At 58.2% G+C, this 26547-nt stretch overlaps 1 protein-coding gene, 1 long non-coding RNA gene and 1 other non-coding gene across 6 annotated transcripts; 2 read left to right on the plus strand and 1 right to left on the minus strand.

Annotated features, from left to right (window-relative positions):
- Positions 1-510: 510 nt before the first annotated feature.
- LOC132368293 (U6atac minor spliceosomal RNA) lies at positions 511-636 on the plus strand. Its single transcript, XR_009504032.1, has one exon. It is a non-coding gene; the product is annotated as a U6atac minor spliceosomal RNA (small nuclear RNA).
- A 4499-nt stretch (positions 637-5135) lies between these two features.
- WDR5 (WD repeat domain 5) lies at positions 5136-23723 on the minus strand. Of its 4 annotated transcripts, none has more exons than XM_059925968.1 (16): positions 23599-23723; positions 22856-22909; positions 22106-22172; positions 20192-20367; positions 19385-19493; positions 19104-19177; positions 18343-18432; positions 18049-18138; positions 17832-17915; positions 14132-14187; positions 10282-10328; positions 8082-8157; positions 7446-7479; positions 7113-7187; positions 6503-6590; positions 5136-5527 (listed from the first exon to the last, which is right to left on the minus strand). In XM_059925968.1, the coding sequence occupies exons 4-16, from the start codon at positions 20270-20272 to the stop codon at positions 5427-5429; spliced, it is 1005 nt and encodes a 334-aa protein (XP_059781951.1). In that variant the 5' UTR covers positions 20273-20367; positions 22106-22172; positions 22856-22909; positions 23599-23723; the 3' UTR covers positions 5136-5426. The 4 variants fall into 4 exon arrangements, with proteins under 4 accessions (XP_059781951.1, XP_059781949.1, XP_059781948.1 ...); XM_059925966.1 differs by having other exon boundaries at positions 22106-22238; XM_059925965.1 differs by lacking the exon at positions 22106-22172.
- Positions 23724-23885: 162 nt separating this feature from the next.
- On the plus strand, positions 23886-25525 carry LOC132368015 (uncharacterized). Its single transcript, XR_009503912.1, has 2 exons — positions 23886-24465; positions 24790-25525. It is a non-coding gene; the product is annotated as an uncharacterized LOC132368015 (long non-coding RNA).
- The last annotated feature ends 1022 nt before the right edge of the window (positions 25526-26547 follow it).

The following is a 26547-nucleotide window of genomic DNA, read 5'->3' on the forward strand; positions in this document are numbered from 1 at the left end:
GCGGGCTATGAGCATGCGCGGAAGACGAGCGGCGTAGGCTGAGAGCATGCGCAGACCGCGCCCCGGCTCCCGCCGCACCCACAGTTCCAAGCGCAGGGCCGCGTCCGGATGTCCGTGGAGCGGCTCTTCCTTCCTCGTCCTCTGATTCGCTACCAACCACTTCCATTTCCGCAGAAAGTTCCGAGCCATTTCCGCGAGGCGTGTCGCTGTAGGAAGTGCGCACCAACCCTGTTTTGTTTCCGGGGGAATCTATTTTCCTGAGGGACGCTCGGACTTCCGGGTATTCCTCTCAGCCTATGATTGGCTGGTTTTATGAATATATTAGAACACGAGAAAGAAGTTTTTTCATCGCGCTAAAATAATATAGCGACTTAGAAAGGACTTAGTCGCGCTACCCGTTGGATGCGACCGCTTTCAGCAACGTGTCTGAAGCGTGAACCCGAAGTCGCCGTAAGCGAAAGTAGCCGCGTGCCCGGGGCGTTTAAATAGCGAGAGCGCGAAAATTGAGTCGTGTTGTATGAAAGGAGAGAAGGTTAGCACTCCCCTTGACAAGGATGGAAGAGGCCTTCGGGCCTAACAACACGCATACGGTTAAGGCATTGCCACTTACTTCGTGGCATCTAACCACTGTTTTTCCTTGTGCGGACACGAGGGCGTGTGGTGCACGGGGGTGCATCGCTACACAATGTGTGCTGCACGTGTCCACACTGACACGTGGGCGTGACGCGCGCGGGTCACAGGCGGGGGTGCGACACGGGTCTGTGATAACACGGCTGTGTGATACATGTGTGTGCCGCGTGGACAAACACCCATGCGACTCTACTTTCAAGGCTCTTTGAGATGCTTGGCTTTTTTTTTTTTAACATCTTTATTGGAGTAGAACTGCTTTACACTGGTGTGTTAGTTTCTGCTGTATAACAAAGTGAATCAGCTATACATATACATATATCCCCATATCTCCTCCCTCTTGCGTCTCCCTCCCACCCTCCCTATCCCACCCCTCTAGGTGGTCACAAAGCACTGAGCTGCTCTCCCTGTGCTATGTGGCTGCTTCCCACTAGCTATCTATTTTACATGTGGTAGTGTATATATGTCCATGCCACTCGCTCACTTCGTCCCAGCTTACCCTTCCCCTCTCCCTGTCCTCAAGTCCATTCTCTACGTCTGCGTCTTTATTCCTGTTCTGTCCCTAGGTTCTTCAGAACCTTTTTTTTTTTTTAATTCAATATATATGTGTTAGCATATGGTATTTGTTTTTCTCTTTCTGACTTACTTCACTCTGTAGGACAGACTCTAGGTCCATCCACCTCACTACAAATAACTCAATTTCATTTCTTTTTATAGCTGAGTAATACTCCATTGTATATATGTGCCACATCTTCTTTATCCACTCATCTGTCGATGGACACTTAGGTTGCTTCCATGTCCTGGCTATTGTAAATAGAGCTGCAGTGAACACTGTGGTACATGACCCTTTTTGAATTATGGTTTTCTCAGGGTATATGCCCAGTAGTGGGATTGCTGGGTGGTAGGGTAGTTCTATTTTTAGTTTTTTTGTGTGTGTGTGTGTTTTTTAAGGAACCTCCCTACTGTTTTTAGTTTTTTAAGGAACCTCCATACTGTTCTCCATAGTGGCTGTATCAATTTACATTCCCACCAACAGTGCAAGAGGGTTCCCTTTTCCCCACACCTTCTCCAGCATTTACTGTTTGTAGATTTTTTGATGATGGCCATTCTAACCGGTGTGAGGTGATACCTCATTGTAGTTTTGATTTGCATTTCTCTAATGATTAGTGATGTTGAGCATCCTTTCATGTGTTTGTTGGCAATCTGTATATCTTCTTTGGAGAAATGTCTGTTTAGGTCTTCTGCCCATTTTTGGATTGGGTTCTTTGTTTTTTTGATATTGAGCTGCATGAGCTGCTTGTATATTTTGGAGATTAATCCTTTGTCAGTTGCTTCGTTTGCAAATGTTTTCTCCCATTCTGAGGGTTTCTTTTCATCTTGTTTATGGTTTCCTTTGCTGTGCAAAAGCTTTTAAGTTTCATTAGGTCCCATTTGTTTATTTTTGTTTTTATTTCCATTTCTCTAGGAAGTGGGTCAAAAAGCATCTTGCTGTGATTTATGTCATGGAGTGTTCTGCCTGTGTCTTCCTCTGAGAATTTTATAGTGTCTGGCCTTACATTTAGGTCTTTAATGAGATGCTTGTCATTTTTCATAATAAAAAGTGGATCACAGCTTTCTTGTATTGGCATCATTGCACCTGGGGCAGGTGTGCCTTCACCTCCTCATCCCCAGCCACAGGGTCGGGGGGCAGGGCCGGGGAGCGGACATCAGGACACCCAGGTGGCTTCCACTTCCTGTCAGTGTGTCTCAGCGTGGGAGCAGGAGCGGGGCAGGGGAGGTTAGGCTGGTGGTCAGACCAGGTCCCGCGGGTGGCTGAGATCTGAGGCCTTGGTGGCTTCAAAGTTTCCATGTGCGTCTCTTCAGCATCACAGACATTCGGGGGACAAATAGTAATTGAGCAGCCATCCTCCGTGGGACACTGATCCAGGTAGGAGAGGACCCCAGCCCCAGGAGCTCACATCCTGGACCATTCCAGAGCCTTAGCGGACAAATCCAAAGCAGACGACCTCTGTGGGGTGAGCAGAGAAGGCGGGAGTGGTCAGGGAAGGCGAGGCCAAAGATGCCCTGAACCAGGTTCCCCCTTTATGTCCAGAGCACAAACTGCTGTGAGTTTTAAATGCAGGGCTCATTTAAGGACCCAGTTAAAATGATGGTCAAATTAAATAGAAGCAACCTGACCAACGATTTAAACAGAGAGGGGTGGCGGTCGGTCCACTCTGGCTCTCAGGAAACGGGGAGACGGGAAGGTGGTCGGCAGCCCCTTGGAGGTGCAGGCAGCAAACCCGGACCTGGACACCTAGGGGACAAGTGACCCAGTCTCCACAGAGATGCCGAGGGAGAAACGGGGGAACCTGGAGGTTCAAGAAGGAAACACAGGCGGGGGCTTTGCTGGGGCCCGGTTCACACCAAGCTTGTGTACGTGTGCGCGGGTGTATACATACGTATGTGTATATGTACCTGTGTGTACGTACGTAGGCACATACACTTTACGGTATTAAGACGACTAGGGAAACCTGGACACTAGATATTTGATTGAAGAATTCATATTTTAGGTGTGACAACGGTACTGGGGTAATGCTTTTGGAGAATTATCTTTTAGAGATACCATGAATTCACTGCTTAAATTATAAAACATTTGGGATTTATACTAAAATAACCAGGGAGGGATGCCTGAAACAAGACGTTAAAAGTTTTTGAAATTGGAGGATAGAATACAGGGATTTTCTCCACTTTTACATACGTTTGAAATGTTCTACAATAAAGTTTTTGTTTTTAATATAATAGAAGATATTCCCCAAAATGTTAGTGGTAAGAGGCATCTGGGTGATTTATTATCGTTGCCTATTTTTTTTTTTCCTACTGTTGATAATTAGCACAAATATATAATCGTCATAGTAAGAAAATGGCATTTTTTAAAGACCAAGAACCTTCCGCTAGGGCACGTGGCACCCCAGAGCCTGCGCAGCAAGAAGCACCGCCTCGGGGCCCGCCTCCCGCTCCGGAAGCCGCTACACGGAAAGAAAGGGAAACAGTTCTCGCGGGGACACAGTTACAAGACAGGAAATTCTTTATTTTCAAAAAGAGAATGTATTTTTACATAAATCTACAACAGAGAATTCAAATGTAGAAAAAATAAACTATATTCAAGGACACGGAACTCTACACGCATGCCCCTCCCCCCGGGGCGAGTCCGACACCGGAACCAACAAAACCCAAAGAACCTCAAGGTCTCCGAAATCCCGAGGCCAGGCCTCTGCCACCGACGCGGGGCCTCAGCGTCCCCCGTGCGGACGCTGCAGACACGGGGGTCCTTTCACCGGAGCAACTCGCTCCTACGACAGCCGGCGTCCGCACGGCTTCTTCCCACGTCGGGGTGGGGGGAACGGCGGGAGGCTCGTTTCCAGATGCCGGTGCGACTGTCCTCTCTGGGCCACAGCGGCCGCTGGGGGGTGGGCTACCGCTCCCCCATCCGCAGGGACCCCCGGAGCCCAAGGATTGGCCCCGCCGCCCAGCACCAGGCAGGGGACGCGCCTCCCCCGCAAAGGTCTCGGGGCCGCAGGCGGGATCGGAACCCCAGGGTGGCCTGGCTGCAGGAAGGGGTCCCCGTGCGGCAGCGGCTCCGCGACAACACTGCCCTGCAGGCCGGTGCGCCCCGCACCCCACTCCCGCCGGCAGGAAGAGGCCCCCGACCCAGCGAGCAGAGCCGCTGGGTGGGCGCGGAGGGCGGATGACACCCAGCTCCCTGCGAGGGACCGGCTCCCGAGCCCGTGGGTCCCGCGGTTGGCGGCGGGGGCGGGCACCAGCCTGTGCGCCCCAGACCCGGGCGCCCACACCCCCGCCCTCGCCAGCGTCCGCCACGGTCCACAGGACGACATCACGGGCTCCCCGGCGCCGTCCCAACTAGGGCCCCCACCTCCTTCCCGCGGCCCCACGTCGACACGCCATTAGCCTGCGGGGACGGCTGACTCGCCCTCTGCGGCCCCGGACCCCGCGTGGACGAGGAAAGAGTGGGCACATCACTCGGGGGACCTGTCTCGTGAGAAAAATCCTTTCAACCTCCTGCCAACTGTGAGGCTTTTCCTAGAAGAGCCACACGGAGGAAAGCTTTGCGTGAGAACTCGGCTGCCGCACGCGCACACGACCCTACCTTCATTACAGCCCAAGGCGCTGCCTGTCGTGTGACCACCCGTGGGACAAACGGAAGCCCTGAGTGTGGTCGCCACGCCAACAGCACGGGGCAACGACCCCAAAACACAGAAGGCTTTTACCCGGACATCAGTGCACACCGCTCTGCGCTTCCCAGAAAGACTCAGGACACGTGGCCACTGCTACAGGCAGGACGGTGTCGCCAGAGCATCTGATGAGCACGGACAGGGGCAACCCCCGAGTTCGGGCGGGCCAGGCTGGCGGCCAGAAGCCGTGGCAGCGACGGGTCACAGCGCTGGCACTGGGTAATAAAATCGCATAAACGGTACAGAACAGTTACTGGAAAAACACACAACTCGTGGTAAATTGAACTTCACCTTTTTGTAATAAAAAATTAAAAATTTCTGTTGACTCTCTTTGAACACAATACAAACTAGGAACTCTTCCCCAACGGTGAGAGAGGAATTGGCGAGAAACTTCACCAGCAACTTCTAGAACCCTCCAGTGGGAGACACGCCCCAGCCAAGTCGTCTTCAGAGGCGGCTCAGGCCCAGGCCCCTCCGGTCCCCGGGCCTGCACCACGGGAGCCCCTCCGAGAGCCGCGCTCTCGCCAGTCCGGGTGGGCTTCCCGACACTCCCTCCGCACGGCGGGCCTAGCAGTCACTCTTCCAGAGCTTGATGGTCTTGTCGTTCTCCAGGGCGGCCGAAGCGATGATGTTCTCGGTCGGGTGACAGGCCGTCGAGATGACGACATCTGGAAACGGACAGCCGACAACAGTGCCTTCCTTGGACCTGGCCCCTCCCCACAGGGCCCCGCCCGCGGTGCACTCGGCACACAGAGCCCAGGGCCCGAGCGGAAGACAGCAGGGGCACCCAGCCCAGAACCCAGCCCGGAGGCTGGGGCGCCGCATGGGCCGGGGGCACAGCTGGGGGGCCGCTGTGGGTCTCACGGTGTCAGCACTGCGCCCTCTGCACCTGGACCAGAGCCCGGGGCTGCCCCCCTGCACCAGCGCTGGGCCCCAGGGCGCCCCGAGGGGCCAACTCTGCGAGTCCACCAGGGCGGGGACGGCAGATGCCGCGAGCTGCCACTTGGGGTCGGTCCGGTTAATGCGTTTGTAGCTTTTAAATAAAATGAACCCCAGAATTTTCCCTCTGGCCTGAGTGGCTTCAAATGAGCCTCTGAGCGTCCTGCCCGCACAGCAGAGAAGCAGAAGCAACAGGCCGACGATGGAGGCCGAAGGCCGGTGCCGGCCTCCAGGGTCAGGCCCTGCTCCCGGGCGGAGCTGCCTTCTTACGGAAGAGGGCGTCACTCTGATCTGATTCTCAAAGGGCTCAACACCACTCTCCGCTGAGCACGGGGGAAGAGCAGCAGCCTGGAGGGCAGAGCCCCGGAGAGGAGCCAGAGCAGCCGAGTGGACGGCGGGCGTCCCCGCTCCCTGCACCATCTCCACGCGGGACAGGCCACAGCGCCCGCGTGGACTTTGGGGCCGGGCAGCCCAGCCAACAGGAGGAAGAGGTTAAAGGCTGTGGCCTCGGGATGTGGCCTCAGCCTGCGGGAGCCAGGACCAGACCACCCCCCCGAAAGCAGCCCCACAACGGGCAGCGTCCCCCAGTCACCCGCGGGCGAGGAGAGGCGGCGGAGCAGGCGGCCCAAGGTGCCCACACGCGCTGGGTCAGGTTTCCCGGGGCACCAGGCGCAGGAGGGCAGCGGCACAGACGCCGAGCTCACCTGTGTGGCCCTGAAGCTTCTGTACAATCTCCTTGGTCTGCAGGTTCCAGATGTAGACCAGGTTGTCCTCCGAGCCCGACACAATCCACTGGTCGCAGACGAGGGGGGAGAAAGCGGGGTCAGGGCGCACATGTGGACGGACAGTACCCTGCACCCCACGGCACACCCGCCCCCGTGTGGGCCCTGAGCCCCTGCCCTCCTCCCGTCCAGAGGCTGATGCACGGCCCGCCACGCGCCTCGAGGCGCTCTGGGACAGAAGCTGTTTTCTCAACTCCATCGCCATGTTGGACGTTTGCCGTCAGTCGCGGCTCAGCTGCTGGTCACCATCAGCTCCTTAGTCTGAGCCTAGGGGTTGGGCGAGGGCCACCCGCAAGGAACCAGAACCCACCGGGGACCGACTCCCAGGAGGCCTCAGCGTGACAACGGAGCCTGGGGGCCCCAAGCAGGCGGGACAGGACATCCCCAAACAATTGAGAGTCACCAGCACTTTGTGTGGCGTGACTTCATTTTGGTTAAAAAACAGGAAATTCCTATTTGTTTTGTAGCTGAGAGTACAAGGCCCGTCTCAAGAAGGGGCCGGGAGCAGCTCCTGAGCTGGGAGACGCCTTACCTTCCCTCCAGTGACGGAGAAATTAGCAAATATGCAGTACTTCTCATTCTTGTGGCCCGTGTACGTCTTCAGGCACTGAAACGGCCAGGGGACGTCTGCTCAGTCACGACCACCCTGCATCCCAGGTGACGCCCCCGTCCAGGCACCTCACAGCCGACTGGACGGCTCTGAAGAGCACCGTGACCCCCACCGCACAACCCGCCCAGGCAAGCTTTAACCCGAGTCGTCAGGCAACGTGCACCAAACCAACGCGACAGAGTCGCTTTCTGGGCCCCTCTGGCCACAGCCCAGGACCCCGCACGACCCCTCTGCGAGCCCACGCCCGCCGCTCACCTTGCCTTTGCTGTAGTCCCAGAGCTTCAGCGTGCTGCAAGGCAGAGGGGGCGGGTCAGTGCGCTCCCCCGCGGCCGCCCCACCCCCTCCGGGTGCAGGTGCCCCGCACGGCCTCCAGGGACCGTGAGGACACCCGAGCAGAGTGTGGGACCTCCAGGCATTTGTGGGTCAAGGACACTTTTCTAAAGGAAGCTACTCAGTGTCCCTAAGCCGGTAAGGGGTCCTCGCTGCTGCCAGAAAGGGACAGGAGAAGCCCCGTCCAGGGCAGTCCTTCCTCCTCCCATGGGGGCCGACCCTGCAAGCCCACCTGAGGGCAGCCCACGGTGCACAGGAGGCCGAGCGCCAGCCACCTCCCAGGAGGGCGGCCGATGGCCGGTGACATCTGCCCGGAAGCTTGTCGGGGGAGGAGCAGGGTGCCCGGGCAGAACGGGGAGCACCTCGAGGCCACCGTGCCTGCCACCACCCGACAGGACGGGCCACAGTGACCACGGAGCCAACAACCTGAGATCCAGCCCCCGCACAGACGGGCCCTCCCAGCGTGGCACCCACGTCCGGAGCCCTTTCACGCTGGGAGTCCGGCCCTGGGGGGCGACGGGCCTGGCCGCACGCCACGCGGGGATGGATGGAAGCACTCACTTGTCCAAGGTCGCGGCCAGGATGTACTTGCCGTTCGGAGAAAACTTCACAAACGACACGGGAGGGTTGTCATCGTCTGCACGGAGCACAGAGACGGCTGCCAGCGGGGCACTGGCTCTGCCGGGAAGGGGGGCTCCCTCACCGCCACCTGCGCCGACACCGCCCCTCGCGGGCGTCCCCCAGGGCCGGCCACCTCCCTCACCCACTGCTCGTGCCAGCGTGAGAGCCGGTTCTCCCAGTGACCCCGTGACACGAGGACTTCAGGAGCGAAGGCCCTGCAGCCAGTCGGCCTCGGGATCGCCTTCCTCACGGGAGGGAGTTTGCAAACACCCAGCTAAACCGAGAAACTATCCCCCCGAGAACGCAGTGGCTCGGGTGGGCGCTCCGGTTGCGTGGTTATAGCGGAAGGCGTGTCATTTCTCCCTGGAAAGCACCCTGGCGACGTCACAGCGCGCCCTTGCTCCCGACACTCGGGGTCAGAGCGCACGCCCGGGTGGCCCTGGGAAGGCGGGCCAGAGGCCCCGGCACCCCCTCAGCCGCTGGCACGGGAGCGCGCGCCCTGGTGGGGGCCGGCGTGGCCACGCGCCCCGAGCACCAGGCGGGGAGCGGCACGCGCATCACCACCTCGGGAGGCCCAGGCCTGCCGCCCGCGCACCGGGGGCCTCTGCTCCCTCCGACTGGTCCCAGACACTGAGAATGCCCACGAGAAGCAGGCGAGGGCCAGCCGGCCACCGGGCCACACGGAAGGCCGCCCCCCCAGCTCGGACGACGGGAGGCAGTGCCCAGAGGTCTAACCGGGCTCCGACGGCGAAGCACCGCGGGGCTGGCCCGCCAATGGCCCGAGGTTCTAACGCCCCAGACCCGAGGTTAGAAGCGGGACGGGACTCCGCTCCCCACCACCCCTCCCGTCCCGGCCCCAGACCGCTCGCTGCTGCTGGCCGTCAACCTCTCTGGCCTCGGCTTCCCGCCCAGCGGCGGGGCGGCTGCAGGGACTGCCCGCGCTCGGCCGTCTGGGCACGAGGACACTTCCCGCCGGGCGGAGGTGGCCGCCCAGGCCTCGGGGGGGAAGACAGCGCGACAGACACGGGGTGATGCCGCGGTCGGGGGAAGGACGCGCGTCAGAAGGGTGGCCCCCCCTCGCAGAGCAAGAAAACCACAGAGGCCGCTGTGTCCCTCCCCGGTTCTCCTGCTGAAGCCCTAGCCCGCACCTCGGAGACAGCGCCCTGGAGGCGGGTTAAGTTAAAATAAGGCGGGGGGCGGGGGGGCGTCCCTGTCAGAGCAGGAGGTGGGGACAGCAGGAGCCCACGCAGCGGACGACCACGCGAGCACACGCTGAGAAGGCCAAGGAGCGGCCTCGGGAGAAGCCGGCCCGGCCCAGCCCTGACCTTGGACGTCCGGCCTCCAGGGAGTGGGGACGGGTCTCTGCTACTGAAGCCGCGCAGCCCGCGGTGTCCTGTCACGCTGGTCCCAGCGCACTCTCACAGCCACGCGTGTTCCCAGGACAGCCGGGGGCAGGAGGCTCAGGCAGGCGCCCCGCCCTGGCGGCCCTGCCTGCTCAACAGGTCTTTGCGACACTGCAAAGACCTTCCCGCGGAGTCAGTGACCCGACCCCTCCAGGGCTCCATCCCTCCCCGTCGCCTTCCCAGGCCCGAGGCCACCCTCTGGCCACACACCCCCCACGCCCGGCAGCACCAGCTGTCGCCCGGACCACGCTGTCCTTCCACTCCGTGACGCCCTCCCCTCCTCCCCAGGGCACAGCCCAGCCCCGTGTGCAGAGACCTCGGGGCCCCTTGCCCGCATCCTCCCCGCCCACCTCTGCACCCCCAGCAGACAGGGCTCACTGAGGGCAGGGGCTCGACCCCATCTGCTCAAGGAATGACCCAAGCGGAGGGTCCCCAAGGCCGGGGGGGAAGACGAGGGTCTGCAGAGTCCGAGGGTCTCGCGGGTCCTTCCGAGGACACCGCCAGGCAGCGCCACGCAGGGCCAGAAGGCAGAGCCCATCAGGAAGGAGCGGGTGGGAGCCGGAGCCGGTCAGGAGAGGAGGAGCCCTCCCAGAGGAAGCAGGTCCGGCAGGGAGAAAGGGAGGCTCCAGAGAACCACAGACGGAGGGTAGGAAGCGTGGGAGACGCTGCCACGGCCAACCCGGCAGACTGTCCCTTGGGGCACGGCCCCCCTGCAAGCAAGAGCCGGCAGTACTCACCGATCAGTGTCTTCAGGCACTGGCCCGAGGCGGTGTCCCAGATCCGACTGCAAAGCAATGAGCACAGCAGGTGACTACAAGCGGCTTCCTACATTCCACGGCTCTCAATGCAGATGCAGACGTTTCAGGACCAATCCACAGCCAGTCCTATCTCGTTTTTCCAGTCATGGTTCACAACCACTCCCTTGAGTCCTAGGGACCAGAATGGGCGCAGCACGTGCAGACTGCACGCGTGCGCTCTTGCTGCCTCCACCACAAGCAGCGTGCCCAGCGCGACAGGTGGGACAGCCCAGGAGGGAAACTGGCCCTCTCCGCACACCCACGGCCGCGAGGCCAACAGCCCGACCTGTGTCCCTGCAGGGCTCTCCACGCGAAAACACACCAAGCACACGGTCCCTGGGGCAGAGTGTTTTTTATAAAAACAGGATATCGTAGGCACTTTTCTGGACGTCCTCTAGTTCAGGAGCAAGCGAACCCACTCAAAGAGCCACTATTCCCCAACGGGACACGCCAGGTATCCCGTCACTGCAATCTCAGTGTCTCTGTGATTTCTGCCAACACAACACCCTGTTCTGGGAACCATGGCGGTGTACTCGTGCGGACGCTTCCGGAGCACAGATGCCCAGCGATAGGGGTGGGCGTTGGGTCGAGGGCACGCGGGTTTTACAGGTAATGGGAATGCAAGGGTTATCGCCCAAGCGTTCACTCTGTCCCACCTGCAGCCCTTCTGAGCCAATCCCGCCCTGAGGGCCGCAGTAACAGTGTCTCGGGTTTTAACACCCAGAAACAGCACTCCCCACCTCCCTGTTCGTTTTCTTAATTCTACTGGCAGAGAACTCAGTTTACGCTTCTCTAAGAATTTTAAATTCATTTTATCTAGTTGGAGGGGTTCTAAATCGAACCGCTTACAGCATATCAGCCCAGGAGACGGGCGTTCCCCACCGCCAGAATGAGGACGTGCCTGGTCCCCCGTCCCCCCCTCTTTGCTTTGCGTCCCTCTGGTTACATTTTACCATTTCCTGCACACAGGCCCTGCTCTCTTGTTAATCACATCCTAAGTGCCCCAATGCTTTTGTGACTCTTACGGGGGAACTTGTTCTCATCCACTAACTGGCAGCTCCCAGGGTAGCGAAAAACTGTCAATTTGCAGACAGTGACCTCACCAAACGCTTGTCCGTGTTTTGTAACTAGCAGGCCTGGTGACTCAGAGCCTGGGTTCCAGAGCCCGAGGTGTGCTCCGGACCCTGGCTCTGTCACTGACCAGCCGGGGGATGGCGGGCAGGGGCTTATCCCTGCCTCAGCTTCCCAACCGAGGATCGGGGATGGCGACCATCCAGTACCCGAGTCACAGGACGGTTACGAGGCTTAAATGAGTCCCTATTTGTAAAGTACAAATACGTGGTTTTTAAGTTTTAAAAAACATACAAATGTACCACCTACAAAGAGATAAGTCTCCATCCAGTTTTGACACAATTACTTTATCTTATCACGTTAGCTAGAAATTCCAAATAGCACCAAATGCTGAAGGAGATGAGCATGACTTTTGCCCGATTTCAGTAGAAATGGATTTAGCACGTTACCACTTACTATAAATGTGATTATTAAGTTTCTGTTAAACAGTCTGTGATATTGGCCTATTTTGCTAGAGTTTTTATTAGGAATGGCTGCTGGATTTTATCAGGTGCCTACCTGACTTATTCCGGTCAGAAATTATATGGCTCTTTGCCTCCAATTTCTTGGTATAATTATTAGATTATCAGTTTCCTATTGGTTGGTACATTACTACAATCATCTCATGACTCAAAAACCCACTTGGTCACGACATACTATTTTTCCACACACCGTGGACTCAGTCTGTAACATTTTCCTGGGGATTGTGACCTCAAGATTCACTAGTGAAGTGTCCTCCGTGGTTTTCTTTTTTGGACTAGCAATCAAGCTAGGGGAGGTAGGTCATGCTGGACCCAGAAATGAACCAGGGGGCTCCCCATCTTGTCCTGTGGTCCAGTTCCAACAGCCTTAGAAGTTTCTGTTACTTAACTCAATTCCAGTGTGAAATCATAGGGCCCATACAGTCTTCAGACCTTTAATCACTTTTCCCAGTCTCTGCCGTGGTGACCCCCTTCCTCAATTTAGGAAGATGAATTAATCACCGTCTCAACATCCTGCTCGGAGGTGGGCGAGGCATGCTCCTGCTCGTCCCTCATCCCCCGAAACGGCTCTTTTCCACCCCCTTTATATTTTTTATTTTTTGGCCACGCCTCGCGCCTTGGATATCAGCTTCCCAACCAGGGATTGAACCCGGGCCACGGCAGTGGAAGCACAGAGTCCTACCCACTGGACCGCCAGGGAATCCCCATCCCCTCTCTAACTCTGTCTTGCACTTTTTTGCTCTTTTTCCTTACTTAGGCTTATAAAGGCTAACCACTTTATTGGCCTTATTAAGAATACAGCTTATTTAAATTTTCCTGTCCTTTTCCCCTTTCTCCACCTTTTAACTTTACAACTTTCCTCTCCTCTTACTTTTTTTGGCATGCTTTTTTTTCCCCCTAATTTCTTTAGAAAGCTTTTAGAGGCAGTCCACAAGCAATTCTGAGAATGTGCCACACGCTTAAGAAAACTAGCATTTCTGTTTACAGGACACGCTTGACTCCTCACAGGTAGCAAATACACAGCCTGTGGCATCGTTCAGCCCTGCTAAGTCCCAAGCCCCCTGCTGTCAGAGTCAAAGCAGCATGTTGAGCTCACTCACAAACATTTCAGCTCCCTGCGTTTCTAGTTTCTCCAAGGCGGCTTTGGGCTGCCGTGGGGCCTGGTGCCTGAGCTTTCTCAGCCTTCCCGTCAGCTCTACCTGGTTCATTTCCGTCACCGTCTCCCTGGCTGATACTCTGTCTCTGCTTCACATCTGCCCGACCCCACTTGCCCACCCTTCTTTTCCGAGCCTTGACTCATCACTTTGTCTTAGGTGTGTTTCTTGAAAACAACAAGAGTCAGAAGGGCTTTTAACCCAAACCTGACAGCCTTTCTTGAGGGTGTTCAGCCAGCCCCGCCACGGTAGCACCCGGTAAGTACCCTGAGCTCCGTTTCTTCCATGGTATTTTTACGCGTATCACTTATGTTACTCGAGTTTCTCTATTTTATTTTCGCTAAACGTAGAAAAATTTCTAGCCGCACTGTCTTCCTCCCGCGTAGCTGGGAAGTCCTTCTCGGGCCATCGGTCCGGCCGGTGGCTGCTGCCGCCCCGTCCCTCCCCAGGTTCCCCTCCCCGGTAACCAGGTGAGTGGGACGCGCAGCCCTCCAAGCCCAGATACCTCCTAATGCTTTATACCCACATGTGCCGAGTTAAATTTAAAACGTTTATTTCCTCATCTTCCCTCGTGTGTCTTAAAGAGTCCAGAAGGCACTTACACCATCAGCGCCAAGGCCAGGAGCGTGATCCGCTTAGACCGGATGTTCTGCAGGAGACGGTGCCCCCACCGCCCTTCCTCCTCACCCTCCGTGATGGGACCTGTTTGCATCCACCTGCTCAGGACCCTGACGGCCCCGACGGGACACTCTCGGATGTTCACGTCAGCACACCTTTCTTCCACCTCCCCACCAGCGCCACGAGCTTGGGACGCGCACCCTTCAGGGTCCACGGGGAGCCACGTCCAGGACAGCAGCGCCTCCCCACGTCTCTGGCTGGGGCCTCCTGCTGACAGGAGCCCACTCTCCCGGCCACGCTCACCGCCACCCCGCCTACCCAAGCCCCTCGAGGCAGAGGCTTCCACCGGACGCCCAGAGGCACAACGGTGCAAGGGGAGGCCGTTAAACGCTTGCTGACTCAAGGAAGTAAAGCTCTTTCACTTACCAGAGACCATCGTAGCTACTTGAAACTATCAAGGATCCATCACGATTAAAATGAACCTGAGGATGAAGGAGCGGGAGGGGGGAAAAGAAACTTACTTTCAGAGCATCAACACAGACTGCACCTCACCTGGACGGCCTTCTGTTCACCGACCCGCAACAAAGGGACACATACCCTGCTGCATTCTGAGCGAGCTTTAAATTCTATTTCCCAAGGATTCTAACGTAGACCACAAGCAACGTGGATAAAACGGTCATTTTTACCTGATGGCTCAAGCAACCGTCAGTTTATTTCATGACGGAAGACTGAACCATAAAAAGAAAACTAACCCTGAAACAGGTCTTGAGTATTTAAATCACTTACTACAAGACGCACCACTGAAGAGTAACAAACTCGACCAACCCAGACCCGCTGGCTCCGTGGAGAGGCCCCGCTGCCCAGAGCGTGTCTGTGGACCCGCACGGCCGTGGGGGCAGCAGGACCAGGGCTTCCCCGACTTCCATCGAACAAGGCAGAAAAGTCAGGAGAAGGACGCCCACTTATTCAGAAACTCCGGAGCTTTCCCGCCCACGTAACCCTGCCTGCTGAGCACCCCAGAATCAGAAGACGGCCAGGCTACTGCTCCGAGGGCCCGGACACCAACCCCTGGGACACTCGAGCTTTGCAGACGGGGCAGGAACGAGATCCAGGCTGCTCCAAACTCTGTGCCTGGGAAGAGGTGCGATGTCCAGATCAGGTGCCGGGCCCAGAAGCCGACCTGCGATATTTCCACACCAGTTATTTTATCTGAATGCCTAACTCTGCCCACTACAGAGACAGGCGAGATACACCTTCTGATAAAGAAATGGCAACCTGACCAGTCCCTTCCTCATAAGTGGTCTGCCTTTGGGTTTGTCCTCTTTCTTTTGTCCAACTGAATCTCAGCGTACACAGACGGAATCGCAACGTCAGAAGTGAGAGTTCATCATAAATTCCCCTCGTTTTCATTTGAGTCCTGGGCGGGAAAAGCCTTTTTACAACACACACCCCCGCTGGAACGCCCTCTTTCCTGCTAGTGTTGTGTGATGCCTGTCCCATGGGGGGGGTCGCGCCCGGGTCAACCTCTCGGGGACGGGGCTGGGGCCGCCCGCCTGCCGCCACGGTTCAGACCAGCGTCCGGTCCTCACACCACTGACACACGGTTCACACGCTCCTCTGCTAAGGGCTGCCCCGTGCAGCAGCTCCCCGCCCTTGACTCACGAGATGCCAGCAGCATCCCCAGGGGACAAACCCACGTGCACCAGAAGCACCTGGAGGGCTTGTCAAAGGCCAGCGCTGGGCCCCGAGAATCTGCACGTCTTGCACACTCCCAGCAGAGGCTGGTCCGGGGACCACGCTTGGAGGACCACGCTTGGAGAACCACTGTCCAGACTGTCGAGGGGCCCGTGATGGAGCCACGTGTGCCATTTAAACTTCTTAGCCACTGCGGCAGGGAAGTAACAGGTGAAACAAACCTGACAGGTTTTACTTAACCCAATATACACCTGAAATACTATTTCAACACGTAACCAACGCTAAAAGTTATAAACGAGACACTTTTTCTTTCCGTCGCACTGAATCTTCAGAAGCTGGAAGCCTACGTGTTGCCCCCTCCTGCATGTCTCAGCCTGCGGTGCTACCGCGTGTGGCTGGCGGCCGCCGCGTGGGTGGCGTGGCCCGGGAAGAGCCGCCGTCCCTGTCCTCGTCCTGCTCCCCCGGCGGTGCTGACGGAGCCCCCCCGCCCCCCCGCTCAACCTGAGCTACGTGCTCGTCAGCCTCCCAAAGCCGTGTTCTCTAAAACTCACAGCAGCGGATCTCATCACACTCATCCCTCTGAACCTGCAAACTATTATCTGATCGAAGCCCCTTCGCTGGGTGATGACGAGCTGACACGGGGCCCCAAAGCCTGCACCACCAGGGCCGCGCTCCGCTCTGTTCCAGCCGCGTCCGGACAGCACCGCCGGCACACGCTGGCAGACCAGCGCGCGGGTGTGAGGGGCAAGACGGCCAGAAAGTCAGCGCTACCCAGAAGGAATGGAGGGGCGAGACAGACCCCAGGGGGGACGCCAAGTCTCGACTCAGGCGGACAGCCGCTCTGAGCTCTCTGGAGGTGACACCTGCAGACGCACCGAGGAGGGAGAGAGTGGGCAAGTGAGGCAAACGCACAGGCCAGCGGCTGCGGAGAGGGGGCGGGATGGCTGAAGGGGACAGCAGGGGCTTCAGGAAAGCACTGACACGGGGGAGTCCAGGCAGGCAGGGGGACAGCAGCTGGACTCAAGGGGGCAGAAGACCGCAGGAAGCCCACGCACCCCGAGGGCTCTGACCCAGGACTGGCCTCGCGAAGGCTGACCGCTCGCAGACCCGGAGCTCCCGCGACACCTGCCCGCAGATGCTGTGGCACAAGCGTGCAAGGCTGTTCAACAGACGTGCCCTGCCCTTCTCTCCATAAAGTGCACGTCACAAGCCAGCGTCCATGGGGGGACGACAGAGAGTGTCGACCACCTGCAGGCACAGAGCCGGAAGGTGCCCGAGACCTTTCCGCGGTGGGCGAGCTGGAGCGGGACGCCGCTGTCCTGTAGCACCACCGCCATCCAACAAGAGGGGGTGGGCTGGAAAACACATACTTAAAAACCCAAAACACCCAGACGGTAGCTGCCAGCTGCGCGCAGTTGTCTCTGAGGATGGGAGCTCAGGAGACTCTGATTTGCTACGCGCTACGTTGCCTTTTGCCTTTTTAAAAATAAGCACACGTTACTTTTGTAAGAAGCAAAGACTTTAAAAATCCCACCATCGTCTGCGATCAGAGCCCCACCCCTGACCACTGCAACACAGACAGAACACTTTCAACTCATGGCCCTCACTCCGACTGTTTCCTGGTTACTTCACACGTGCCCATTTGCGGCCTGTCTGGAAGCCAGCTCGGCTCAGACCGGGCCCCCAGCGCGGAGGACAGAGGAGCGACGGCACAGGCTCAGGAGGGCCCAGAACCCAGACCGCAGGGGCGCCTGCCCCACAGCCGCAGGCACCGGCTGTGACCCAGGGCCAGCACCGCACCAGGCAGCTTCGACCCGCACACGGTACGCGTCCCACAGGGGTCAGGGCTCTGCCCGCGGCCTCCGCTGGACAAAGGCCTTCCAAGGCTGAAGTCACTTAAAGTCACTCACCTCCACAATTCTAGAACCTGAGGACCATCTGCTCGGTAACAGCGAACAAGCTGTTTGTATGTGATCCCTTCCACTTTTCAAAATGCAAACTTGGCTAAGAAACCACTTCGGGCTCTTTGCTGACAAAGAAATACTTTGGCCGTTTGTAAATGGAGCCGTTTATGACACGCGTGTAGTTTAACCCCTGCCTGTTCATCCTGTACACTGGCGGCAGCCTCGGCCCGCGCGCGGGGCCCCACCTTCCCAGCGCCTCACCCACGGCTGGGCCGCCGGACCCCGGGGCCCTCCGCCCACCCGCCCGCCCAAAGGTGGCTCCACGCAACACCCGCGCTGCCCCGCGCTCCCGCCTGTTCCGTTAGCCTCCGTGCGGGACGCCTCCCCGCCCCGCCTCCCACGGGCACGGGGCACGGGGCCCGGAGCCCCGCCCCGCCTCCCACAGGCACGGGACCCGGAGCCCCGTCTCCGCTCGCGGCCCTGCTGTCGGGCGAGTGCCGCCCACTGGCTGGGCGGGGGGGACTCACGGCTGAGACGGGGTCCGAGTGCGCGGGCAAGGTCTTGAGGCACTTCCCCGTCTTCACGTCCCATATCCTCACGCTTTCGTCAAACTGGAGACAGAGGGGCAGGTGGCAGTGGTTCGCCAGGGGGACGGAGGGGACAGACTCCCTGGCCCCCGAGCCCCCAGAGCAGCCCAGGACAGCCCCCCGCTCACCCCCGCCCCTGGGGAGGCCCCAAACTCACAGAGCCCGAGACGATGAGGTTGGACTGGGGGTTGAAGTTACAGCAAAAGACGTAATTGCTGTGTCCCTTCAGGGTTTTCAGACACTTTCCCTGAGAGGAAGTATTGTGAGACTAATTCATTCCCAGTGGTTATTTCTTCAAATATCGGCCGTCAGGCTAAACCCACCAGCACCTGACCCGCCACAGCTGTAAAGCCCCTCTGACGACAAGCACAGCTGCTCCCCAAATGCAGTCCCACCCCAAGCCCCTTCCCCAAACACACACGCTTCCCAAGGGGGGGCCCGTGCAGCTTACCGAGCTCACGTCCCATATCTTCAGGGTTTTGTCATCTGAGGCAGAAACAAGGAGGTTAGAATCTGAGGACCAGGCCACATCAGATATTCCCTGGGGGAGGAAACACACAGTCACTATCTCGGCAAAATGGGATTAGCCAGCAAAAGTCAAATCCTCAACGTCCAACTGAACATAACTAAGCAAGTCACTCCCTCTATTCGTGCTGACCATAAGGACTGAACCCGCAGTCCGGGCCCCGAAGCCTGTTCTCCGTGGCTCTGCCAGGCCTCACAGTTGGGCAGAAACTCATCTGGGGAAGTCAAAACTATATGCTTGAAAAACAAGAGGCAGACCTCCCTGATGGTGCAGTGGTTGAGAATCCGCCTGCCAATGCAGGGGACACGGGTTCGAACCCTGGTCCGGGAAGATCCCACGTGCCGTGGAGCAGCTGAGCCCGTGAGCCACAACTACTGAGCCCGTGTGCCACAACTACTGAAGCACGCGCGCCTAGAGCCCCTGCTCCGTAACAAGAGAAGCCACTGCAATAAGCCCGCGCACTGCAACAAAGAGTAGCCCCCGCTCGCCGCAACTAGAGAAAGCCCGCACACAGCAGTGAAAACCCAATGCAGCCAAAAATTAATTAATTAATTTTTTAAAAAACCAAGAGGCAGGTAACCACCCCAAAAACTGGGGGCAGGGAGGTTCAATCTTAACCTGACACGCCTGGGAGATGGGCCCCAACCCACATCCAGCAGCAACTTCGGCCCAGGGTTGAGACCTACCAGCTTGTGACCGGAGATGGTTTTCTCAAATTTCCCATCGTATGCTCCCCAAATCTTAATGAGTTTATCTGCAGCTGAAAGAAAGGAATGAAAAGCAACCGAGCTCTCCAGTCACCCAGGGGCCAAAATCTGGGCTGCCCACAGCACAGGCCTCCCCCAGGGAGCCGCGGTCCTCGGCACCCACCCCCCGGCCGCCCCGCTGGCCCGGGCCCGTCCCTCCAGAGTCACAGCCGGCATGGGCACATCGAGGGGACACGCAGGGAGGCCCCAGGGGCACCTACACGAACTCGCCAGCCACTCCCCGTTCGGGCTGAACTTCACGGAGGACACAGCTTTCGTGTGGCCGGCCAGGGTGAACTTCAGAGCGTAGTTTGGTTTAACAGGTGTGGGCTGTTAAAGAGAGAGTACTAGTCAGCGAAAAGTAACCACCACTGTCCAAACCCACTGATGGCCAGTGTGCAGCTGGCGCCCAGGCCGAATTTCACGCTCACACCTACCCTGTGACGGCGCTTCCCAGAGCTCTCGTCCAGCGGGGTGCACCCGCCTAAACCCGGGCTCCGCGTGTCCCCTCACAAGCCCTGCCTCTCCTGAAGCCCCCGTCACCCAGGCTGCCCTCCAGGCAGTCCCCTGCCGGTGCAGCTGGAAGCCCCGGCAGCCCCAGCCCTGCTTCGGCAGCCAACCCACCCGAGGTCAGGCTCCCCGACGCACACCTGAAGGCCTGCGCCCTTGGTGAGGGGCCCGCCCGCCGCCTGCGGTCTACAGGACGGGTTTGCACACCGCCCTCCGCAGGGAACTGTGCGGCCAGGGGCGAGGTGCTGAACAAGAGGCGTTTCCCGGGTCCCACACAGACTCTTACGATCAAGACCAAGGATGTGTACTGCTGGTGAAGCCCCCTCCCCAGGTGACAGGTTGGGAATCCCCGACACGGCCCACTATCAGCACTGGTTGGGAATGTGGTTTGGAGTAAAAACTGGCAATATTTAAGTGGGGGGGGCGGGGAGGGGAACAGAGTTCCGGGCATGAAATATTTCCGAGGGTCTCCCAGCCTTCGTGCCCTGGCGGTTCCCCAGGAGCCCTCAGGGACGCGCCTTGCTCTGCGTGGCCGATGACGATGGGGTGGGCTGTGCTCGGGCGGCCTCGGCCTCGGGCTTCTTCTCCTCGGTTGCCATGGCTCTGCAGCCCACCAGGCAGGGCGACGCGGGTGGAGAGTTCACAGCTCCGACTGGAGGACGCACAGTGGCAAGGGCTGCCTGCTAATCCAAACCTACAGTGGGGGGCCGAGGACAACAGACAAGCCACACTTCAAAAATTAATTTCTAGGAAAAAGAATTTAAAAAATCTGACCACCTCAGTGAGCCCTGTAGCAGGTGCCGTTCCAAACTAAGCGTCCTCTGCACGTAACTCCTCGCTAGTCCTCTGCACGTCACTCCTCGCTAGTCCTTTGCACGTCACTCCTCGCTAGTCCTCTGCACGTAACTCCTCGCTAGTCCTTTGCAGGTTCTGTGCTGCTCTCGTCCCTTCTGTCATCAGATCCAAGACCCACCTTCAGGGCTGCTTCCTATTTTGTCACCCGCACATCTGAAATGCAGCACAGCCCAGGCAGACAAAACTAATTCTCTTCAAAGAGCCCCTGATGCATTTAAAAAAAAAAAACCAAATCAACCAAAGACTTCTTGTCAGGAAACAAACACGCCAAATTACAGGAGACTGAGCTACAGGGTGTAGAAGTTTGGGAACTCATCCAAATCCTTAAATGCATCCCAAGTGATGCAAAAGTGCTACCAGGGCTTCCCTGGTGGCAAAGTGGTTAAGAATCCGCCTGTCAATGCGGGGGACACAGGTTCGAGCACTGGTCCTGGTCCGGGAAGATCCCACATGCCGCGGAGCGACTAAGCTCGTGCTCCACAACTACTGAGCCTGAGCTCTAGAGCCCGCGAGCCACAACTACTGAGCCCACGTGCCACAGCTACTGAAGCCTGCACGCTTAGAGCCTGTGCTCCGCAACAAGAGAAGCCACGACAATGAGAAACCCGCGCACTGCAACGAAGAGTAGCCCCCGCTCGCCACAACTAGAGAAAGCCTATGCATAGCAACAAAGACCCAACACAGCCAAAAATAAATAAATTAATTAATTAATTAAAAAAAAAAAAAAAGTGCTACCAACCACATTTGAAAACACAAGAGCAGGCCCCAGTGGTCCACACCTCCCGGGGACTCCAAGGTCACCACGTGTAGGCTGCAGACACAAGGCTGCTTCCAAAACGCTAACAGCCGAGAGGCTCTCCGTCCCTGGTGAAGCAACGACAAGACACAGCCGGAAAGCACAGACTGGAGCCAGCCCTGCCTGCTGGAGTCGCCAGCGCTAGCCTTCCTAGAAGCAACCTGAAGTACGCAAGGACACTCTGCAAGCAAACTCACTGCAGAGGAGGGAAAGAGACTGCAGCTCAATTAGGTTTCGGCATGAAAACGGGAACCCCTCAAATGCTGCATGGTAAGAAACTGGTTTCCTCTATCACAGGAATAGACTCCGTGACTTGGACACGTGGCACAGAAGCACACCAGGTGACCCTGAAACAAGGGAAGGCGCCTTTCCAGAAGAGAGCCACCAAGACATCCTGCAAGCATCACTGGCCAGCCAACTCCCGGAAGCTGGCACCACTGTTAATCCAGCGCATTCACACCTTGTTAATTCTAGCTCGGAGCTTAAAACTGGAAGCTTGCACAAGCTCCTTGTCACACCAAGGCGGAACGGAAGCCATCAAAAAGAGCACATCCCGAAGTCTTCATCCAAGAGGAGGGGAGCGAAATCACAATGCAACACAGCTGCGCAGAGCACCCGTGAGGCCACAGCCGGTCACCTGCAGCAAGGATCCCGGCCCAGGAATGGATCCGGCAGCACGCAAAGCCCAAGCAGTAGGGTGGGGGAGGGGAGGGGCAGGTCAATAAAGCTGCCGGGGGGCAAAGTGCTAGCACAAAGCTGGTGCTCAGGAAACGTTGCCTACCTGGTGATTATCTTTAGCGCAAGCAGGCCGTGCCAATTAACCCAAGTGCTGCCTTCCCCTGGGTGGGCTGGACAAGTGGGGGGAAAGGAGCCAAGGACGAGAGCTGGATGGTGTGTTTCACAGAACCTAGCATCTGAGAAAGGCAGACCACAACTAGGGCTGAGAGGAGGGAAGCCCGGGGCCCGTCCAACCTAAACACCAGTGGGAACTGAAGAGGCTCCATCTGGGGTGGAAAGGGCAGCCCAGAGGCCTGAGCAGCTCCTTCTAGAGTAAAAATCAAGACCCACCAGGAGGTGTGGTGTGACTCCCGCAAACTTGCTGCCCTCAGGTGAGGAGCAGGGGATACATACGATAGGTGGTCTTACAGAAACGGTGCCCAACCCCTCCCAGCTCAACCCCTGCCCAACACTTCGGCCAGCAAAACATTAACGCACAAAACATCAACACAAAAATTCAGCAAACTTTTAGAAATCACAACTTCTCGGCTCAAGGTTTGGAGCCGGCCTCCAGATCGCTTGCTACCTGCTCCCTCTTGGCACCTAGGGGAGCCACACCACCCAAGGCTGAGCGTCCGAACTTCTTCGGAGTGCTCTCCCGGACAGCTGGTAAAATGCAAATTACTAGACTCCACCCCAGAGACTGGGCCCCTGGATGTGGGAAGACGGGCGGTAACGAGGCCCACTGAGAACGAGGGAACCCGGCTCTCCGCACCCCACCTGGGTTCTCAGACACGCGGGCGTTCTGGCTTACCTCTCCGCCTCCTACGGGGCCGAGCCAACCTCAGAGGCAGTGTCGACAGCGGACCTGGGCGGGTAGAAACGGGGTGAGAGGGCTACCAGGGAGCATCTTCCACATCCCCCAAAATGGCTCTCGCAGGCCGGACTGGAAGGGGTCTGGGACTCCACAGCAAGAGCGTGGTGGTCTCTCCCTTCATGCCGGCAGCCCCGCACCCCTGGGGCCCCGGGCTCGCGCGGGGGGAGATGGGGCCTGGCTGCCCCCGGCTGGGGGTGAGCAGCAGGTTAGGGTGAGGGCGCCTCTGCAGCAGAGAAGAGCAGACAGCGCGCCACATCCAGGCACTGGATGTCTCAGTGGCTCAGGGGTCTTTCTCTGGAGGCAAAGGGGGGACGCACGCCGGCTGCAGGAGGAAATCGCAGTCCCGGGGCCGGGGGCTTGTCACCTGACCGCTGGGAGTGGGAGAAGCCGGGGGTCCCCGGGGCTCGGCGGTCCGTGCGGGTCCGTTTGGGGCGGGTTCGGGTCAGGGGAGGGGGCCGCCGGGGCCCGGGCGGTTGGCGGGGAGGAGGGGCGCAGAGCGGGCGCCCGGAGGCGAGGCGGCGGGCGCGGGGCTTCTGCGCCGGGAGGCCCGGCGGGGCTGAACCGGCGCCGGGCCGGGCCCGCCGGAACACGTGCGGCGGCGGGCGGCGCGGGGGGCGCCAGCGTCGGCCCCGGTCCCGCGCCCCCGGGGCGTGCCTACCGGCCGGGCGGTCCCCACTTACCTGCCGGGCGGCTGGGGGACGGGGGCGGGCGCTCAAGGCTTCGCGTCGGTAGCCGCCTGGGCGGGAGCCGGGCCGAGCTCAACTAGGCGGTGCGGGGAGCAACAGTGCGCATGCGCGTGCGCGCGGGGCGGGGGCTGCCGGGGCGGGGCAAACGCACAAAGCCGGCCTCTCGGAGGGCAGCTACGGGGAGCGGAGAGGAGCAGAAGGCCTCGGCCTGGCTCAACGCCTTAAAGGGACAGTGTGCCGCCCGTGCCTCCTGCTTACAGGGGTTAACCCAAAAGGTGGCCGGTTCCGGCCCTTCTCCTGCACTTTCTGAAAACTTTATTAGGAAGAAGATACCTACAGGAAATGCTCATGTGCCCCTCGATTGTTCACATCCTGAGCTCGCCCTGCAGCAGCGCCCAGGGAGGAGAGAGCACCCCGCCCCCGAGATTCGCGGGGCGGAGTCGGGGCCCTAACGTTTCTCCTGGGCTGGGGCACCTGTGCGGTCGCGTCCGTCCGTCCTCGCGCCCGCTGGGGAGCGGCGGCTACCGCGTCCAGAGCGTCCGACCGGCCCCGGCGGTGTCTCTGCGTGGAGTCTCCATCAATCTCGGGACACCCCCGTACAGGGGCCCTTACCTTCCAAGTTTGAAGCGAAGAACCTGAGCTCCAGAAGGTTCAGAAGCCGGGCTCTGGGAGCTGCGTCCCCCGCACTGCGCCCACCAGCTCTCCCGCAAGGCCGGCGGCCGGGTTATCCGGGTCTTCCCGATCCCTCCGTGCGGAGAGCCCGCGGGGCGCACCTGCTCCCTCCTGAGCCCCCAGCGCGGAGATGCGAACAGTCACTGCGTGTGGGCTGCTCTGCTGTCTGCAGGGTGATGGCCCAGACAGGTATTATCACCTCCAGTTACAAGCGGGGAAGGGGAGGCCCGGAGAGGAGGGCTCAGGGGCACAAGGAGAACCCGGAGCCGGCGTTCTGGCCCCAAAGCCTGCGCATTCTCACCCCACTGCCCTACTTCTGCTACCCACATAGGTCTTAGAGTCGTGGATGTTCTCCGCAGCCCCATTCAGGCCCGTGGGTAGAATAACATGCAGTCTCTTATTTCCCAACCAAAAATGGGAACACCAAATATGACACAGGAACCCGTGCAAACAAAAGGACAGAGCATTTTAAATGGAAATGCCCAGGGAAAATGAGTTGTGTGGTTGTCATAGATACAGGAGCCACGATCGACATGCCGGCTGGAGTGCCCCTCCCAAGAAGGAGGGAAGCAAAGTCCCAGTCTGGCCCCGCCTGGCCGGATGTGGATCTCTGTGCCCTGGAGCCCTAGTCATCTTGGGCCAGGTGCCCTGGAGCATGAGGCCTTGACTACCAAAGGTAACAAAATCAGTTCCGGATGAAGAAGGGCATCTGCATCCACCTGGCTGCCTTGGCCAGAAACAGAGCCCATTACTTAGACCCCTCCCTCACCTCTCAGACAGCTCTTATAGCCATCCTCTTCCCTCCCTCCATTCCTACCCCAGTCCCACCTCCCAGCTTGCCTCTTCCAAACCTCTCCAAAGCACTGTCAGAAGAACTTATAAAACCCCAGGTCTGATCTGTCACTCCCCAGTTTACGACTCAGAGCCGGCTTCCCATTGCCCTCGGGTCCAAACCCAGTCTCTGCTGGCGGGGTTTACCAGACTGGCCTCCCCCTGTAGCCTAGTGCCACCCCCAAACTGTGCACCCCAGATCCCAGCCCCAAATCGGAAGTACTTCCTGACCCTGGGACTCAACTCAAACCAGGCTCCCAGGTAAATTGGTCTTGCCTTCCTCCCCCACCCCACCCCCAGGAGATAGAGCCTTCCAGTTAAAATGAGAAAATCTTCTAAATCTGTTGAGTGTTTTTGCGGTCATAGCTAAAATCCTGCAACCAAATAACATAGCAAGTAAAGCAATTTAACAAAAGCAGGTGATTTGTTTATTGTCTTAAGTTTTAAATCCTTTTATAACCCTCCCCAAATGCGGTCAGGCTCAGAAAAATCACAAGTGGAAATGGAAGGGAGAATAAAAACTAGAGAAGGAGAAAACATTTTGGAGATTTGTTTTTTTAGAACATTTATAACTGTGCTTTGGCCAGTGGGAGCTAATTGGCAAATGAACCTGTTTCCGTGAACGATTTTTATAAATACAACATATCTCCAGGCTGTCCCATCAACCAGACAACCCGATCATGTCTGGGCACTCTCCCGACTCACCCAGCTCCCTCCACCAGGCTCTCCTGCTCCTCAGGGCACCCTTCCCACCGACAGCCAACGTCCATCTACTTGGGCTTCCTCCCCCGAGCCCCAAACCTGGTGAGTCTTCCTGGCTACATTTTCACGGCTCCCACCTCCTCCCCAGCAGAAACACTCTTCTTTCATCGTAATTCCTTGTTCAGTGTCTCCTGGCTGAGCTGCATCGGGGTCCTCATCACAGCACTCTGGGCAGGTGGCCCAGGATGAGAGGAGTAGCACCTGCGTGCTTTATTCTTTAGTAAGTTTGTTACATATGTTACCTGCCTGCACCTGCACCTGTGAAGTAAGTGCCTTTTTTCCTTTTCACAATGAGGAAACTGAGGTTGAGAATAAGAGAGGTTGAGAAGCTTCCCAAGGACCCATAGGCAGTAGCCACAACCATGGAATTCAGGGCTGGCAAGGCAGAGGCTGCATTTGCAACCACCAGACTACACGATACACACTCAGTGGTGCTTATCGGATGGACGGGTGGATGGATGGATGGTGGGTGGATGGATACATGGACGGATGGATAGATGCCTGCATGGTGGATGGTGGGTGGGTGGATGGACGGAGGTATGAACAGCAAAGGAGCAACCTATGTCAACGGGAGCAGTCAGCAAGGGTCTATGGAAGTGGCAGAGCTGAAATGGAGAACATCACCTTCTTATAGGACTTGAAGCTTTTGAAAAACCATATTTTGTCACCTAGTGATAA

The sequence above is a fragment of the Balaenoptera ricei genome, chromosome 6 (assembly GCF_028023285.1).
Source record: "Balaenoptera ricei isolate mBalRic1 chromosome 6, mBalRic1.hap2, whole genome shotgun sequence".
Lineage (NCBI taxonomy): Eukaryota > Metazoa > Chordata > Mammalia > Artiodactyla > Balaenopteridae > Balaenoptera > Balaenoptera ricei.

Coding starts and splice junctions, on each gene's coding strand:
- WDR5 (XM_059925965.1), bottom strand. CDS start 20,272: ATGGCAACCGAGGAGAAGAAGCCCGAGGCCGAGGCCGCCCGAGCACAG. Junction 18,433..19,103: donor CCATCTCCGGTCACAAGCTG/GTAGGTCTCAAC, acceptor TTCCTCCCCCAG/GGAATATCTGATGTGGCCTG. Junction 18,139..18,342: donor AGATATGGGACGTGAGCTCG/GTAAGCTGCACG, acceptor ACTTCCTCTCAG/GGAAAGTGTCTGAAAACCCT.